The following is an 18,205-nucleotide window of genomic DNA, read 5'->3' as shown; positions in this document are numbered from 1 at the left end:
GGCTGCAGGTGCAGACTGGGGGCTGTGCATGCACACTGGGGGACTGTAGGTGCAGGACAGGGGGCTCTGGGTGCACACTGGGAAGCTGTGGGTGCAGGAGGGGGGTCTGTAGGTGCAGGATGGGGCGCTGTGAGTGCAGGATGGGGGCTGTGGGTGCAGAACGGGGGTCTGTAGGTGCAGCACAGGGGTCTGTAGGTGCAGAACAGGGGTCTGCAGGTGCAGAATGGGGGTCTATAGGTGCAGCACAGGGGTCTGTAGGTGCATGATGGAGGTCTGTAGGTACATGATGGGGGTCTGTAGGTGCAGCATGGGGGTCTGTAGGTGCAGCACGGGGGTCTGTAGGTACATGATGGGGGTCTGTAGGTGCAGCACGGGGGTCTATAGGTGCAGAACGGGGGTCTGTAGCTGCAGCACAGCGGTCTGTAGGTGCAGCACGGGGGTCTGTAGGTACATGATGGGGGTCTGTAAGTGCAGCACAGGGGTCTGTAGGTGCAGCACGGGGGTCTGTAAGTACATGATGGGGGTCTGTAAGTGCAGCACAGGGGTCTGTAGGTGCAGCATGGGGGTCTGTAGGTACATTATGGGGGTCTGTAGGTGCAGCACAGGGGTCTGTAGGTGCATGATGGAGGTCTGTAGGTGCAGAACGGGGGTCTACAGGTGCAACACAGGGATCTGTAGGTGCAGCACGGGGGTCTGTAGGCACAGAGCTGGGGTGGGCCCAGCGGGCACGCTGCCACTGCCTGGCAGGAGCGCGGTGCCGCGCTGTCGGCTCCCATTTGCTCTGACACGGATCCATCCGTGTCCCGGCCGGCGCGCGACGCTTCGCCGCGTGTTGTGAAGCGATAACTCAGCCGCATTTGCAAAACAACTTTCCTCTTGTTTATTCCATAATGATCCATTGATTGTGGGTAATGTTGCATGCCCTGTGCCGCAGCGGGCGCGCAGCGCTCCCCTGGCACGCGGCGGGGGCTCCGGCAGGCGCCGGCACGGCAACCTGAGAGCGGCCGTGGCTCCAAATCCTACGGGTCCAGGCCGTGGGGCTGAGTGCCCCACTTCTCCCCCACACCCCAGCCTCTCTATCCCCACCCCCTCGCTCCCAGGGAGGCTGCTTTGCTCTCATCCTCCCTGCTTGTGGCCAGGCCTGACATCATCCATAATGACAGTGCCAGGCCTCTGTTCCCGGGATGCCGGCGCTGCCGTGGCTTGTACAGGGGAGCACTCCTGGGAACACGGCTGGGAGCCCACGTGCAGGCCACGGGGATGGGTGCAGCACCAATTCCGTGGTCCTGGCATCACCCTGGCACTGCCCCCTCCACGTCAGGGATAGACTGTGCCTGGGGAAACCAAGGCAGGGAGCACTGACGGGGGAGGGCTGGGCAGCCCCTGGTGGTTCAGCCTTGTGCTGGGCCTGCCAGGGGTATAATGAGCCTCCTGGGACACACTCTGGATCCATCCTGTGGCACTGGGCTGTTGCACCCAACCCCATTGGCTGAGGGGCTCCTCTGTCTCATCTGCCAGGGCCCCAGTCCTGGAGCAGGGCCACCAGGTCACAGGAAAGGTGCTGGGAGTGAGGCCACATGGACACTCTGAGACCCACTGTCACCACCAGAGCACTGGTGGAGGAGCAGGAGTGGAAAGACAAGACCATGTCCCCTGCTGGGGACAGTCTGAGAGACAAGCCAGGGCTAGAGGTGCCCCATTACCTCCCTTGGGACCCAATGGTGGGGCACAGGGTGGGCAGCACCCTGGGTAGGGTGGGTGGGTAGCCTGCAGTAGGATGGGTTCCTGCCTGCAGTGGCACTGGGGGTGCCAGTGGTGGTGTGCACATGGTGCACATGGTCATGGCCACGCACCTGTGAGCAGGTGACAATGGGCTGGGATCGGTGCCTGTGATGGAGGGACAAAGGTGAAACCGTCTCAGGCTGTAAACATCGCTGCTGCTCCGTGTGGGGTAGGTAGGGTTGGCCAGAGGCCGCCGAACTCGTGACAGTGTTTGTGGTTTGTAGGCTGGGGACACCCAGGAGTGCCCCAGCCCCTGGCTGGCTGACGTCACCCTGCAAGGCTGGGGGAGGAAGAGGAGCCGTCCAGTTTGTGGCCGGGAGCGAAGGCCGCGGTGACGCAGTGCCAGCTGCGTGCAGCCTGGCAGGTAGGCATGGCAGGTAGGCATGGCCTGGTGCCAGCCTGGTGGGGGCAGAGCCGCAGCCCCAGGGCTGTCCAGCTATGCCAGGACCTCATGCCTTTGGTCAGAGAGCCCTGACTGGGCAGGGGAGCTGCCCCGAGGTGAGGCAGAGCCTCGTGCCACACAGCTGCTCCTGACACACGTCCCCCTGCCTGGATCTGCTGCCCAGGCTGTGAAACCCCAAAGTACCCAAGGGGCACCCAAACCTCAGCCCTGGGGTCCCAGCAATGGCCCCCCACTTGACTTGGGGCAGCTGGGCTTGGGAATCCCCTCTACCAGCACTCCAGGAGACTCCTGGTGGGTCTGGGCTGTCCCCCCGTGCTCAGCCCTGGAGAATGGAGCACACCTGAGCCAGGTGCCCACCGAGCCAGGGTGGGCACAAGAAGCGGTGCCAGGGTCGAGGCAAGTGGCAGGAGGGATCCTGCAGGCAGAGCCGTGTGTGCCAGGGCAGTGACTCCAGCTCTCACACCCCCGCAGGGCACTGGCCACCCAAGCTGTGTCAGGCTCACTGTGCCACGTGCCACCAGCATGGCACCGCACTGGCACAGGTGCTTTGGCCAGCCCCTGGCAATCAGCACCTGGCCGGATATGGCCCTTGGCAGTGGCAGCGGTGCTGCCCACCCACCCACCGTGCCCCCCCTGCCCTGGGCCACCAGAGAGCTGCCGGTGGCACCTGGGGACCCCGGGAGGGGATCCATGGCAGGGACCTCAGCCCCATGCCGGGCCAGGCCTGCCGGAGCGGGGGGGGGGACGTGGCGAACCCGGCGCCTGCTGGGAGGGCTCCCAGGACCCGTCTGACGGGTTCGTCGGCTCTTCCCGCACCCGGACAAGCCCGGGCCGGCGGGACACCCAGCCACCGCCCAGCAGCGCCTGCTGGGTGGGGGAGAGTGGCTGCCCTGCTCTCTGGGGCTGGGAGGAACCCCCTCCCCAGGAATCCACACCGGCAGCGGGGCCCTCGCAGACCCTCCTCCCTGTAGGGAGAGTTGCTGCCCCCTCCCTGGGGGCACTGGGCCCCCCCAGCCCTGCAGAGCGCAGGGTCAGAAGCCCACGAGTGCTCCACTGTGGGGGCTGTGGGGATCGGGGTGCCCCAGCAACACCCCCCTTTAGATGCGATCCCACCCCCAGGCACAATCCAGCCCCCACATCCCCTTGGCTGGAGGCGCTGGGGCGGGGGGAGCTGAGGGAGCCGCCAGCGTGTGCCAGATCCCCCCGGAACAGGCAGGAGCCGGCATGCCCGGCACAGCCAGACGCGCCGCAGGGGCGATGCCGCAGTTCCCATGGCCTTGCCAGCATCCCATGTCTGCTCGCTCCGTGCAGCTGGTGAGGATGGCAAGGAAGGATCTCCTGCTCCCAAACGCCACCCCAGCACCCCCAGGGCTGCGTGCCACGGGCCCCCCGCGCTGCCCTTACCTTCAAGCGCTCCTGCTGTCCGCGCCGCATTCCTGCGGGAAGCACCGCGTCCCTGCCGGCGCTGGGAGGGTCGATGGGGAGCAGAGCCAGCGGTGGGAAATGCTCTGCATCCCCCTGCCAGCGGTACCGAGCCTGTTGTGCCTGGCAAGGAGGGTGGCACGGTGGAGGTCTGCCCTCTCCTGAACGCCTGTCCAAGCTGGAGCCCCCCGGGACCCCTCCGAGGGCTGGAAGTGCTGCACGCCACCGTGATCCCTTTTTTTATCCTTTTATTATTTTTTTTAATAGACTAAGAGCAGAATATGAAAATCACCAGCCAAAGCACTTGAAAAAAAGATCGAGAATGTTTTTTTGTTTTGTTTTTGTTTTGTTTTTCCCCAAAAAGTGTCTGTGCGTTTGCATAGGTCGGGTCTTCACGGAAGACGAGGAAAATCCAACACGTTCGACTATGTACAAGCCAGCCCGGGGCCGGCGCCGCTGCCTATGGTACAGTATAGATATAATATCTCTGTAGTCGCTCTCTGTACAGTATGTATAGATCTATATGGGTATGTACAGACTGCCCGGCCCCGGGGGTCCCTGCTCTCATCGGGCTCGGCGCTGCCCCCCAGCCACGGGGCAGCCACGGGGGGCACCGGGGGGGGGGCTGCGGGCAGGACCCCGCGCTGCCCGGGAGGCGCGGCGCTCCCAGCCGCATCCCTGCGGAGGTGCCAGTCCGGCCGGATCGGTGCGTGCCGTGATCCCTGCCCCGCGGGGCAGCTCCGCAGGCGGCTCTCCGGGCAGGGGGTGGTGGTCTCGCCGTGCTTCCCCGCTGGCTCTCACGAGGGGCAGCAGATGGAGGGGGCCGCGCTCGGCGGAGCGGCGCTGGCCGGGCCCCCGCGGGCGCCGGGAGCTACGAGGCCAAGAGCGTCATGAGGAAGAGCGCGGCGGCCACGGCCAGGGGCAAGTGTTCCCGCTTGGGGCTGGTGCCGCTGATGCTCTTCTCCAGCTTCGGCATCTCCGGGTTGAAGTTTTCTGTGGGGAGGAGCGAGAGGATGAGGAGGGCGGCAGGGCGGCCCTGAACCCCCACCCCGTGGCCGGGGCTGCCCCAGGGGCGGCGGCGGGGAGCGGGGACACGGCGCTGGGGGACCGGGGGCTGTGCCTGACTCACCCAGGTCCTCGATCTTCACCTCGGGCCGCAGGGTGAACTGGGGCAGGGTGGGCGCCAGCTTCTCCCCGGAGTGCGACGCTGTGGAGGGAGAGAGGGGACGGGGGGGTCACGCTCCCTGCCCTGCACCACAGCCCCCACATGCACCCACCCCCTCAGGAGGGACGGGGGACCCACGGGCCAGCCTCGCCGCCCCCGGGACGGGCACGGGGGTACTTACTGGAGGCGCAGCAGACAAACACCTTCATCTTCAGGCAGGCCCGGCGGTGGTTGTGTGTCGGCGTGGCTGCAGGGTAAGAAAGGGCGTGCTGAGAAGGGCTCCGTGGCAGGGATCACAACCCCAGGCACCCCGAGGCTTGGTGGGTGGGGACAGAGAGGGGTCTGGTACTGCCCAGGGGTGTGCTCCAGGCTGGGGGAATGCAGCAGCACCCCGAATCCTGCACCAGTGCCCTGCACCAGCACCCCAGGCCTGAACCATCAGCTCCAGCATCCCAGCCCAGCACCAGTATCAGGCACCAACTCTGCAATCCTGCAGCAGCAGCCCCTGAACCCTGATCCTGCAGCAGCATCCTGCATCCTACATCATCATCCCCCAGCACCCCATCGTACACTGGCACCCCCATCCACACCCCCACCCTTCTTCCCATCTTTTCCCACATCCTTATTTGTTCCCTGCATCATGTCACCCCCCTATCCCTTTCCTCCTTCAACCCCTCCCAGAGCTCCAGGTTCCAACTCTTAGTGGGGAAACAGCTGCCCAGTTTTGGGGGCGCAGGTGAATCAGCCAAGGGGGACGCAGAGGGACCCAGCTGGAGGGAGACCTGAGGGGACCCAGCTGGGGTGGGACCTGAGGGGACCAAGCTGGGGTGGGACCTGAAAGGACCCAACTGAGGTGGGACCTGAAAGGACCCAACTGAGGTGGGACTGAGGGGACCCAACGGGGGTGGGACCTGAGGGGGAGTTTGGGGGCTGTGTAGGGGTCCCACCACGGCACCCCACATACACATCTAGTAGCACTTATATATGTAGCAGCACTCACACACGTAGTAGCACTCGCACACGCGTAGCAGCACTCACACGTGTAGCAGCAGCACTCACACGCGTAGTAGCACTCAGACGTGTAGTAGCACTCAGACGTGTAGTAGCGCTCAGACGTGTAGTAGCGCTCACACACGTGTAGTAGCGCTCACACACGTGTAGTAGCGCTCATACACGTAGCACTCACACACGTGTAGTAGCGCTCACACGCATAGCAGCACTCACGAGTAGCAGCACTCACATATGGGTAGCACTCACACATGTAGTAGCGCTCACCAATGTAGTAGCACTCACACAAGTAGCAGCACTCACATATGTAGTAGCACTCACACACGTGGTAGCACTCACATATGTGGTAGCACTCACACGAGTAGCACTCACACACGTAGTAGCACTCACATATGTAGTAGCACTCACATATGGGTAGCACTCACATATGGGTAGCACTCACACACGTGTAGCAGCACTCACACGCATAGCAGCACTCACATATGTAGCACTCACACGCGTGTAGCAGCACTCACACACATAGTAGCACTCACACATGTAGCACTCACACACGTAGCAGCACTCACACGTGTAGCACTCACACGCATAGTAGCACTCACACGCATAGTAGCACTCACATGTGTAGCACTCACACGCATAGTAGCACTCATGTGTAGCACTCACATGCGTAGTAGCACTCACATGCGTAGTAGCACTCACATATGGGTAGCACTCACACACGTAGTAGCACTCATATACGTAGTAGCACTCACACACGTGTAGCAGCACTCACACGCATAGCAGCACTCACATATGTAGCACTCACACACATAGTAGCACTCACACATGTAGCAGCACTCACACATGTAGCACTCACACGCATAGTAGCACTCACACATGTAGCACTCACATGCATAGTAGCACTCACACATGTAGCACTCACACATGTAGCACTCACACATGTAGCAGCACTCACACATGTAGCAGCACTCACACACGTAGCACTCACACACGTAGTAGCACTCACACACGTAGTAGCACTCACATATGTAGTAGTACTCCTGGCCCGCACGGAACTCGTAGCCCAGCGAGAAGGCGCTGTAGCGCTGGAACTTCTCCGAGAACTTGATGGGGCTGTGGGGCGCGTGGGGCCGGTTGCACTCCCAGCGCTTGAAGCCCTGGCTGGTGTTGCAGGTGCGGTAGCCCTCCGCGTTCACCATGTAGAGCACGTACTGCTCCAGCCGGTGCTCGGGCACCGAGGCGTTGTAGTGAGGGCAGTAGATGTCCAGGTAGTCGTTGACGTTCACCTGCACCGTGTAGCCCTCCCGTCGCAGGCTGCAAGGGAAAGAAGGGATGGGAGGTCAGGGTTGGGGAGGTCCTGTACATCCCCAAGCAGGGTTCTCCAAGGGGAGCCAGAGGCTGGATGAGGTTGCAGTGAAGGTTGGAACTCTGGGAGTAGTGGTGGTCCCTCTTCTGCACCCCTGCACAGCCTGAGCCTCACTATGGAGCAGAATCCCCATCCTGGAGGGCATGGGGGGACCTGGGGAGGGGACAGGCGCTGCTGGGGACAGGTGTCAAGCCACACGTACAGGTGGGATGGGCCATGAGCACAGGCATACGAGACAGCCTCAAAGAGAAGACAATGGACAGACAGACCCAGAAGGGCATCACCGTCCCACAGGCACCAGGGCCTCCACGGGACAGCCCGTGGGCGTGCGGGGGACCCCGGCATTCCCTGGAATTCCCCGGCATTCCCCATTTCCAGCAGCCTGGAGCCGACCCACCGCTGCCGCCCACCACGGCCCTGGCACGCGCCGCAGCTCGGAGCCAGGATTTCTCACCCTGCTCTGGCTAATCCCGTTAGTTCGTTAATGCCGTAAAGGGTGGCCCTGGGGGAGCCTCATTTACATTGATTAGGAGCAGCAATCCCTCAGATCCACTCAGGAGAGGCTCCGCTGGCTCCTAATCCGCGCCCGACGGAAATCCCGGCCGCGGTAATCCTCGCCGCCGCGCTGACCCGCTGCTCCTGCCAATTAATTACCACCCGGCGCTGGCTCGGCACCGAGCCGCCGCCGCGGCACCGGACCCTGACCGGACCGCGCTGGCCCGCATCCCGCAGGACACGGACAGCAGCATCCCGGCACGCGTGGCCGTGGAACTCCCCTGTGGAGCTCCAGCTCCCGGCGCATCGCTCCGGATCACGGCCCTTTCCCCACCTCTCAGGGCAAACCCCGGACCGTGCGCCCCCAAAGCATCACTCGGGGTTCCCTTGGCCGTGGGTGGGGGGTCCGCCGCCCCTCCCAGAGCCGAGCGGCTCCCTGGGTCTCCCCGGCAGGGCTGGGCAGGCAGCGGGCAGGGCTGCGCGTGCAGACGCCCCACCCTGCACCATCGCCCCCGGCGCTGTTTGAGGAGCCCCGGCACTCCGCCAGCGCCCGCGGCACCGGAGCCGAGCTCGGAGACGGAACCCTAGCGGGACGCGGTGTCGGGCAGCAAAGCGGGGGGAAAAGAAGCGCCGCCTCCGGCACCGGGGGGCAACGGGGGATGGGGGGCGGATGGCAGAACTCATCACTCGTGGGACAGGGAGCGCAGCCCCACGCGGCCCCTCCCTCGCTGCGCAGCCGCTATTCCGCAGCCCATCCCGGCACCCGCCGGCAACTGCTCCGCCGGGAAGGTGCTGAGGCAGCCACCCTTGCTAAGCGGGCGCCGGGACCTTTCATCTTCCCCCTTTGATGTGGTGGGAAGGGGGGCGGGGGGAGAAAAAGGCTTGTTATTAAAGAAATGGCCCCAAGGAGAAAATTGCAATTAACTCCACGCGGGACGCAGGGCTGGGACGCCGGCGTACCCCAACACCAGCTGCCCCACACCGGGGCAGACACCCGCAGCTGGGGCTCCCCACAGAGGGGCTGTGGCTGTGCCATGGGACAGAGGGACTAGAAGTGTCACAAGTGACACTCTGTCACGGGGTGCTGGGGAGAGGTAATCCCCCCATTCCCCTGGGGTGCCCAGTGCTGAGGCACAACCCCCTGGGACCCCAGGCTGGGGCTCGTTAAGCAACAGCTCATTAAGAAGTGTGGTTGCTGATAAACAGCCTCACTAACGAGGCCCCTAAGTCTCCCCTGGGCTGGGGGACACCAGCAGCCATGGCAGGGTGCAGGAGCCCCAGGTGGTGTGGCAAGGGGCCCGTGGTAGTGACTCCCACGGGCATTGCCAGGAGCCCACAGGCATCACTATAAGCTGGGAGGGACTGGGGAATGGTCCCATATGGGGAGAGCCACGGGGCCCCCACAGCCCGAGGCACATCCAGGTGACCCCAGGAGCAGCTTTGGTCACAACACTGTGTCCCTGCCATGCTTGGCTCCTGCACAGTCACTGCAGAGCAGCAGCTATAGATACCCCCAAATCCTGCAGCCCCCTCAGTGCAACGGCCCAAGTGCTCCAAGATCTGCTGACAGCATCATCTAGGGAGCCTGTGGGCCTTGCTTTGGGGTGGAAGGGCAGGAACAGACATTGAGAGAGGGACCCTGCCTCTTTTCTCACCAGCACCCATCCCAGAGCAGGCACGGGCTGCCTGGTCCCTGCCAGCTCCACAGCTATCAGGAAGCACCTGCAACCTGGGCTGGGATGGGCCCTCCACATCCCAGACTCTGGCAGCCGTGGGGACGGTGGGCTCTGGCAGTGCCCGAAGGGTTAAGTGCGGGAGGAGAGCGGGCAGCATCACTTCTGCACGACTGCGTTTGTAGAGCAGGGCTTGGTGAGACAGTGGTACCTTCCAGCAGCCTGTCATGCTGGGCAGATGGATGTCCCCTGGCAGCACCGGCCCCGGGCTCGGTGCCCACCGGCCCCGCACCGGAGGGACGCTGGTGGCACCCTGGCTACCTGGCACGCCGCAGCCACCGGTGAGCCGGGCGGCCGCTCCGCTCCGCTCCCATCTGCTGCCATAAATCCGGGCTGCGTGCCGCACGCTGGCTCCCACACTGCCGGGGAGCGCCTGGTGCACTGCAGCACGCCCTGGCAGCAGTGGCACGGCGGGACCGGACCCCCGTCGGGACCCCCGCCCTACAGAGACTCATTCCCATTGTGCTGGAGAGGCCTGGAGGGCAGCAGGGCCGGAGCTGGGCTCAGCACCCCGCATTGGTGGGGCCAGCAGTGAGGAGCAGGGCAGTGTGGTGTGTCCTCGATGTGGTGCCCCCCAGCACTGGACAGCCCCCAGCACAGCCAGGCTCTTTGTTCGGCTCCAGTAGCTTCGTCCTTTTGGCGCATCCGGGGCCCATCCATCACCCGGGGAACAAAAAAGTGCCATTGATTTACGAGTCCCCTTCCCGTCACCTCGCACCACAGCGAGAGGCAAAGGCGCATCAACCGCTGTGGCCGGTCCACCCCACCGGACGGAGGGACAGACAGACCGACCGCCCGTCCTCCCGCACCCACCGCGGGGGAGCCGGGGGGCTCAGCGCAGCCCTCCCCACGCAGCCAGCGCTGCACAGTCACGGCGCCCAGACGGCCACGCACACGCGCGCTGGCTCGGCAGACAGCGCCTGCGACGCAGCCCACGCACGCGGGTGGCACCGAGCCACAGCACAGCCCCCCCGGCCTCGCCTGGCGCAGCCGCAAGGCGCGGGCGCTAACGGCACCGCCGGCACACGGTGTCCCCGGGGCCACCTCCCTGCGTGGGGAATCGGGGCTCCGAGGGGGGGAGGCGAGGGCTGATCCGCACGTGGAGGGAGCGGGCAGCGCCGGTGGGACGGGGAGAGCCCTCGCCGAGCTCGCCGGGACTCCGGCAGCACCCTACAGGTGCCCCCCGTCACTATTGACGGCCATACAATCCCTGTAATCCCGGCTAAAGCCGGCACCTTCCCGTGTTGCTAACAAGATCAATGAGGTTTCTAATTGGGTTTTAATTAAACCATCAATCTGCAACCGGTGACTCAATTACCAGCCCGGGCAGGAGCAGGTGGCCCCGGCCCTGTTGCACCCCGACACCGCGGCCGCTTCTCCCACGGGAACGCCGTCGGTGCTGCCGGGGCTCGGTGCCGCCCAGCGCCGTGACTCACGGGGCACGGCACGCTCTGCCCGTGGGCACCCGCTCCTGCCGGAGCACCCGCGGATGGCGGCGTGCTTGGGCTTTCTGGGTGCCCAGCCTGGAGGGCACAGGCAGGGGTGGGGGCTGGCCGAGCCCCCCAGCCGGCCTAGGGATGCCCAAGGGGGTGTTGTTGGCTCAGTCCCTACATCCAGCTCCACAGGTGGGCACGGAACTGCCCCTGCTTGGGCACGGCTGCCCAGCACCTCCCGCTGGATGCCCCCAGACCCGCGGGTCCCTCCTGCTGTGGGTGATTCCTCCTCAGCCCTGCGGGTGCTGTGGATGGGGTGGGGGGATCTGGCCGGGCACTGCCCTGGTGTTGGGGTTTGGCTGCTGCAGAGGAGCCTGGGCCCCTCCAGACCTGCTCTGGCTCCTCTCCTGTGTGAGATTCTCCCCAGCTCTGCGCTGAGGCTTTCCAGAGCTCACTCCAGCCCTCTCTAGGGCCCACTCCAACCCTCTCCAGAGCCCACTCCAGCCCTCGTTGCCTGCAACACAGCCTGGGCCAGATAAAAGCCACCTTGAAGAGGTGAGCGTGGTGGCAGAGCCACTGCTGGGGGGAGCTGCACGAGCTGAGTGCCTGCACAAGGTGCCACAACCTCCCTGCACACAGGTGGGCTCTGACCCCCACACTGTAGCCAGGCACCCTGTGTACCCCTGTGTCACAGCACTTCCCCCTCTGCCCCCTCCATGGCACCCAGTGCCCTCAGCATGAGCATCCTCAGGTCCCAAATCAGTCAGTGGCACGGTGTGGCACACCCCAACCTGCTCTGGGGTGCTTCTTGGGCTGCAGCAGTGTTGGGAGCACTGGCCATGTCTGTGTCCATGAACAGGGACAAATTGCTGTCCCCATCCTGGCATCTGGGACACGCAGCAGGGACAGAGCTTCCAGCATGCTAGGGGCCTAGCTTGTCTGGGACACTCCAGGAACCCCTGACCCTGCTCAATGGGTCACCCCAGGGTCACAGGCCCCACAAAAGCTGGTGCTGGGTGGACATGGCTGTCCTGCACCTTTGTCACGTGCCACCAGGCCTGTTCCTGGCAGGACTGGGGAGTGGAAGGCAGGGATGAGTCAAGGGTCATCCCACACCCTCAGGGCTTGCTGGCTGCCACCAGGGGAGGTGATGGGACAGACGGATGGAATGCACAGCTGGACCAACAACCAGGCCGAGCAGGAGCAGGGTTTGAGGATCCCACCTCCACACCTCCCCCGGGCTTTGCCAAAACACCCCAAACCCATGGCATGAGGGGTGCTCTGCCTGGCTGGGGACCCTTCCTGGCCTCCTGGCACCCCCAACCATTCCTTGCATGGCCAAAGAGGCTGAGCTGCCGCCAACCCCCTGCTTTCCAAGGCACCATCGGGCTGCTCCCTGGGCTGCCCCTCACCCTGGCACCCAGCTGAGGGCATCAACAGGGGTACCCAGGGTAGCATGGCAGGAGCCACAATAAATTTGTGGCCAAGAAGTGGCCACAGCCAGCAACCCCCTCCTCCCCGGAGAGCCCCGCAGGGCCGCGCTGGGCTTGTTTATGGCTCCACTTGCAGCAGGGTTGCTGGGATTTGCAGGCTGCGGCCCAGGGAGCCTAATTCCCCCCATAATTTATCTAATCCAGACACTTTGCCGTGCGGCTATAATTGCGTCCGAGCTGCCGCACTGCCTAACAATAAATATCAGCTCCGGAGTCCCTGGGACACGGCTCTGCCGCAGCCGCCCCCACCGCGCCGCCCATGCCCTGAGCCGGACGCTGGCGGCCGCGCCAGACACGCCTGCGCAGGGGGTGCGGGCATCTGGCTGCGACACCCCCGGCTTGGCACGGCCTGGGCACCGCCACCCCCCTCCGCCCTGTCCCCCGAGAGGGGCCGGGGCAGCGGCAGGTCACGGCGGTGATGGCGTGGGGGAGTCACGGAGAGACAAGGGTGAGGGTGGCACAGCCGCCAGCGTCGTGGCGATGTCACGGTGTGGGGACGAGGCTGGGGGTGCAGGGGGTCCGGGCAGAGCAGGGGGGTGCGGGGGGATGCTGAGTGTGGAGGCACCTCGGCATTGTGCTGCGCCTCGGCACGTCGCACACACGCACGATTTATGGGGCCCGAGCTTCCGCCTGGCGACACAATCTCAATGGCAGGGGAGGGGGCTGCTGGGGCTGCTCCCACCCTGCACAAAGGGGTGTGGGATGGGGGGAGAGCCCAGGAGAGCCCCTACACCGACGGGCGCCAGAGGATGCTCTGGCTGGATGCATGTCCCCGCCACACCCCTGGGCACTCGCACCAGCGAGGGACGGAGAGGTGGGCGATGGCAGCAGGCGCAGATCCCCGTGGAGGGGTCCACGGACGCACCAGAGGCGCGCAACCCCCATTTCCCGGGAGGGTCCAGCCCAGACCGTCCCCATCCACATCGGCTCCCAGCTGTGGGCGCGCCGGCGAGGGCAGAGGCAGCCCCGGCGCAGGGTGTGAGGGAGGGGCTGAGCCGCCAAGGCCACCGACCCCCGACTGCTCCGCTCGGTGGCCGCTCCCACCCTCCGCTCTCACCCCCCGCTGTCCCCGCAGCCCCGGAGCCACCGCTGCCGCCCTGGGGGTGCCGCTGCTGCCGGGCAAAGACGGTGGGGGGCGGCAGGCACCTGTCGGGCCCCCCCGCCTCCGCCGCGCCGCCGGTGCCGCTCCCGCACCCAGACATGCGGGGGGCGCGACTGGCGGGGGGAGCGGGACCCCTGCCCGCCCCGGCGCTCCGGGAGATGGATGCCTAGGGGAGCAAGGCTCCCCCCGCTGCCCTCGGTGGGTCAGCGCTGGCGGGGGGGGCTCTTTCCCCGGTGCTCACGACCCCGTCGCGCCCGCACCGGGAGCCGCCGAGCCCCGCCCGGCAGCGCGGCCACGGGGACACGAACCGGCCGGGCGGCTGCCCCCCTCCCGCCGCAGCCATCCCCGACTTCACGGGCAGGGCGAGGGGCACCGGGGGCACCGGCAGCCGGGGAGCGGCGGCCCCGCCCGCACGAGGGCGCCGCGAGGAGATCGGCACCGGGGGTCCCGCAGTCCCGGTGTCGCCCGCCGCCCCCAGCGCATCCTTCAGCGCGATCCCCGCCGTGTCGCCGCCGCGTCCTTCCCGGCGGCGCCCCCCACCCCGCGCGGCCCCGGGAATACCCCCCCACCCTCTCCACCCCCCCCCACCCCCGCCTCCCGGTGCGGGTCCCGGCGCCCCCGCCCGCACTCACTGCGGGTTGGAGCTGTTCCAGTGCACGGCGTGCCGGTTGCCCAAGGCCCCCGGTGGCCCCCGGCCCGGTAGCAGCAGCAGCAGCGGGAGCAGGGGCAGGAGCCCAGCCGCCATCCTGCCGCCGCCCGAGCCCGCCGCGATCCCGGGGAATGGAGGGAGAACCGAGCCCGAGCCGCCCGCGCCCCGCGGCCCCGGCGCCCAGCTCCGCCCCGCGCGCGCCCGCCGCCGCCGCGCCCCCGCGCGCGCTCCCGCCGCCACCCCGGGCCCGCCCCGGCACCGGCTCGGCACCGGCACCAGGCTCGGGGCTGCGGGTCCCCGCGGGTGGAGACACCGGGGCCGGGTCCCAGGAGGACCAGGTAGCACCGGAGTCTCGCCAGGACCCCCATGAGTGGGGGGTGTTACCTGTGTAGGGTCCTGCTGCCGTCGGGGTCTCACTGGGACCCCCGTGGGTGCACCCACGCCTGTCCCTGCGGGATCGAGTACCACTGGGATCTCCCTGGGACACCCACAGCAGGGGGCAGCAGGGCCAGGAGCCACCGCGACTGGGGTCGCTGTGGCTGCGAGCTCTGGGCCTTGGGGCAGCAGCACCTGTGGGTCTGTGGGAGCCGTGGGTGGAGGATCAGGGCCCCAGAGGGTCCTCCTGGTGCCACTGCCAGTGCCAGGGGGGGTCACATGTGCTCACAGAGGGGTTTGGCCACCCTAGAGGCACAGGAGTGGGCGGGAGGGAGTGTGCCTGTAGCCGGACAGCCTGGCTACCGAGGAACACAGACACAGTGCCAGGCTCTGCCGCCTGCCCTGACCTCCCTCAGGAACCAGCACTTGGCCAAGTGCCCACCCACATGGGCAGGCCCTTGTTCTTCCCACACCCCAAGGGTTCGTGGGGTGGAGGGTCCTAGGGGGAGCCCCGGGGGCTGTGGGGGCTCCCCTGGATGCCCGTCCTCGGCGAGATCCCCTAGCAACTGCCGTGCAGCGCCGCCCGGCAGAGCCCAGGGCCGGGTGATCGGCACCCTGGCACACGTGTGCACGCACGGGCACGCTCGCACCAGTGTGGGCACGCACAGCTCAGCGGGCACGCACAGCTCAGCAGGCACACACAGCCCAATGGGCAAGCACAGCTCAGCAGGCACACGCAGCCCAGAGGGCACACACAGCCCAGTGGGCACGCACAGCCCAGAGGGCACGCACAGCCCAGTGGGCACGCACAGCCTAGTGGGCACGCACAGCCTAGTGGGCACACGCAGCCCAGAGGGCACGCACAGCCCAGTGGGCACGCACAGCTCAGCGGGCAGGCACAGCCCGGTGGGCACACGCAGCCCAGTGGGCACCGACAGGCCAGCAGGCATGCACAGCTCAGCAGGCACGCACAGCTCACCAGGCACACGCAGCTGACTGGGCACATGCAGCTCAGAGGGCACACGCTGCTCAGTGGGCACACTCAGCTCACTGGGCACACCCTGCTCAGTGGGCACATGCATCTCACAGGACACATGCTGCTCACCAGGCACACACAGTTCAGTGGGCACACTCAGCTCAGTGGACACAGGTCATCGGGCACACTCAGCTCAGGGGGCACACTCAGCTCAGTGGGCACACTCAGCTCACTGGGCACATGCATCTCACAGGGCCCACAGCTCACTGGGCACACGCATCTCACTGGGCACACTCAGTTCAGTGGGCACGTGCAGCTCACTGGGCACACGCAGCTCACTGGGCACACGCAGCTCAGTGGGCACACTCAGCTCAGGGGGCACACTCAGCTCAGTGGGCACACTCAGCTCACTGGGCACACTCAGCTCAGTGGGCACACTCAGGTCAGTGGGCACATGCATCTCACTGGGTACACGCAGCTCCCCCCCAGCTCCCACGTGTGGCCACCAGCACCAGCCCAGCAGCCTCTGCCCCAGCAGTGCTGGTGTCGTGCATCACCTGGAGCTTTGGCAGCCTTGAGGAGCTCGTGAATGAAACCAGGAGGTTCCCAAACCCGTGGCTGGGCTTGCTGAGCCGGCCCGAGCTGCTCCTGCCAGGAGCTATCTTGCTGGTGTGGTGAGTGTGGCCAGGGTGCTGCGGTGCCAAATGTCATGTTCCCATGTCCCCAGTGGGCCTGGTGACTCTCAGGCCTGGGCAGGTGCCCTGGTGCTGAGTCCTGGGGGGGTCTCCTGGCTCCCCAGAGTTTTGGGAGGAGATCAGTGCGGAGGGAGAGCCAATTCTTTTCTTCTCAGGGTCCCTTTGGCCATGTGGATGCTGCCCCAGGCCATGGAGGGGATGATGATGGTCAGGGCCCCTGGTCCCACTCAGCACTGTGGGAGACCCAGTGCTGTGATGCCCACGGCAGGGCTGCACCCAACCCCCATTCCCCATCCATACTGGTGGCACTGGGAGCCCAAACCCCTGCCAGAGCCCTGCCAGGAAGGGGGAGGGGGGCAGCGGAAGGGCCCGGAGGACCAAAAAAGCCTCAATTAATTATTCATCCGAAGAAGTGAAGTGAAGAAAACACAACACGTGGAAAAGGGCTCTGGCTGCCTGGGGGTGGGAGCGGGGGAGAGCTTGGGGGGGGGCACAGGGGCCGGGCCACTCCGGTGCCGGGGTGAGGTGGCAGCGGTGGCATCCCAGGGTGCTGCACACCTCTGGGAGGACCCAGAGCACCGCGCTGCCACCATGGAAACGCCTTGGCTCGGCAAACCCATGGCAACACCCACCTCCACATGGAAACCCCCCCGCTCATGGCAACGCACGCTCCGCCGTCAGCACCCGCACCACGGGGGTCCCCCCGCCACGCACAGCCGTGTGCGGGGCCACGGAGGGACACGGAGGGACACACCGAGGGCTCCGGTGGGGGATGAAGGCACCCGGGGGGCAGAACACAGCCCCGGAGCATCGCGGTGTGTGCAGGTGTCAGCACCCACCCGGAATCACTCCTGGAATTACTCAGAGAGGGGCTTGGCAGGGTTTTGGCACAACGGGAGGCGGTGTCTGTGGTGGGATGGTTGGGGACACACCCTGGTGGCTTCGCTCTAGGGGGGACGTGAGGCCTTGAGCTGTCCAGAGCTAGGGCATGGAGCAGCCCTGGTTCCTTGCTCTGTCTTCTCCACGCTGTGCCCGTCACAAGGACCAGCAGTTTTTGGCGTCAAAGTGGCGGGGAAAGCCTCCCACCTGCCATGCATGAGCCCCGAGGGGCTGGAGCGTGTCCCCGGCGGGGCAGGGGACCCGCTTGGCCCGCCTGGGTTAATGTTTAACCGCGGCTTCCTGTGACAGAATGTCGCAACCGCAGAGCAGAGCCGGCATTCAATAAATCATCGCGCTGGGCTGGGAGCTGGGCTGGGGGAGTGGTGGTGGTGGGGGGGCAGCGCCCAGCCGAGCGAGAGGGGGAGCCGATAAATAATTCATTAAATAAATAAACATGGTGAGAGTGCGGGGAGGAGGCAGGAGTGTAACCAAGAAAGGGCTCGGTGAACGCGGGCATGAAATATTCACCAGCCACACCTACCAGGGCCCAACGCGCTGAGCTCAGGGCTCCCGGCCCGCCCGCGGGAGCCAGGTGCCGGCACGTGTCCAGCCAGACACGGCGAGAACAAGCCAAAGGCATGCGGGGAGCGTGGCCTGGGTCGGGGAGCAGGTAGCTGGCAGTGCTGGTGTGGCCATGTGGAGATGAACTGTGCTGGCTCCTGCCAGCTTCTCCTGGCAGCGTTTGGGGCAGCTCCCCACAGCCCCGTGCCGGTGTTTGGGCACGGGTCTGTCCCGCCAGGCTGGCACGCCTGGGGCACACTCGGCACACAGAGTGTGCCCAGCAGCCCTGCTCCTCCCTGCCCCTTCCCTTTATATCCCATGTCAGTCGTTAAATTTGAATGAAGCCTCACGGATGGTTGCGCCGCGCCAGCGCCTTGACGAGCGCTGGGCGGGCATCGCCTCGGGGAGGGCACAGGGGCTGAGCCTTCCCATTTCCCAGGGAGAGGGGGGAAGACCCAGCTGTGGAGGAATCCTGGGGCTGGGCCTGGCTGTGCTGGCAGCGTGGATGCAGGGGAGGTGAAGATGGATGGCCAACTCCCTGGGGAGCCACAGGTCCAGGGAGAGCAGCCTCTAACCAGAGGGACCAGAGCGAGCCCTACTGCGCAGAGGGACATGGGAGAGATTGCCTAATTAGTGGCCTGAGTTAATTTATCTGGAGCTGGATTCTG

At 65.9% G+C, this 18,205-nt stretch overlaps 1 protein-coding gene across 2 annotated transcripts; it reads right to left on the bottom strand.

Moving 5' to 3' along the window:
• Positions 1-3,681: 3,681 nt before the first annotated feature.
• Positions 3,682-14,169, bottom strand: LOC311164037 (ephrin-A3-like). Of its 2 annotated transcripts, XM_084223293.1 has the most exons (5): positions 14,035-14,169; positions 6,805-7,094; positions 4,954-5,019; positions 4,737-4,814; positions 3,682-4,600 (listed from the first exon to the last, which is right to left on the bottom strand). In XM_084223293.1, exons 1-5 carry the CDS (start codon positions 14,145-14,147, stop codon positions 4,479-4,481), a joined length of 669 nt encoding a protein of 222 aa, XP_084079419.1. In that variant the 5' UTR covers positions 14,148-14,169; the 3' UTR covers positions 3,682-4,478. The 2 variants fall into 2 exon arrangements, with proteins under 2 accessions (XP_084079419.1, XP_084079420.1); XM_084223294.1 differs by lacking the exon at positions 4,737-4,814.
• Positions 14,170-18,205: the final 4,036 nt, after the last annotated feature.

This window comes from Fringilla coelebs (genome assembly GCF_963513975.1).
Source record: "Fringilla coelebs genome assembly, chromosome: 29".
Taxonomy (NCBI): Eukaryota; Metazoa; Chordata; class Aves; order Passeriformes; family Fringillidae; genus Fringilla; species Fringilla coelebs.
This window is presented reverse-complemented; position numbering and strand designations above follow the sequence as displayed.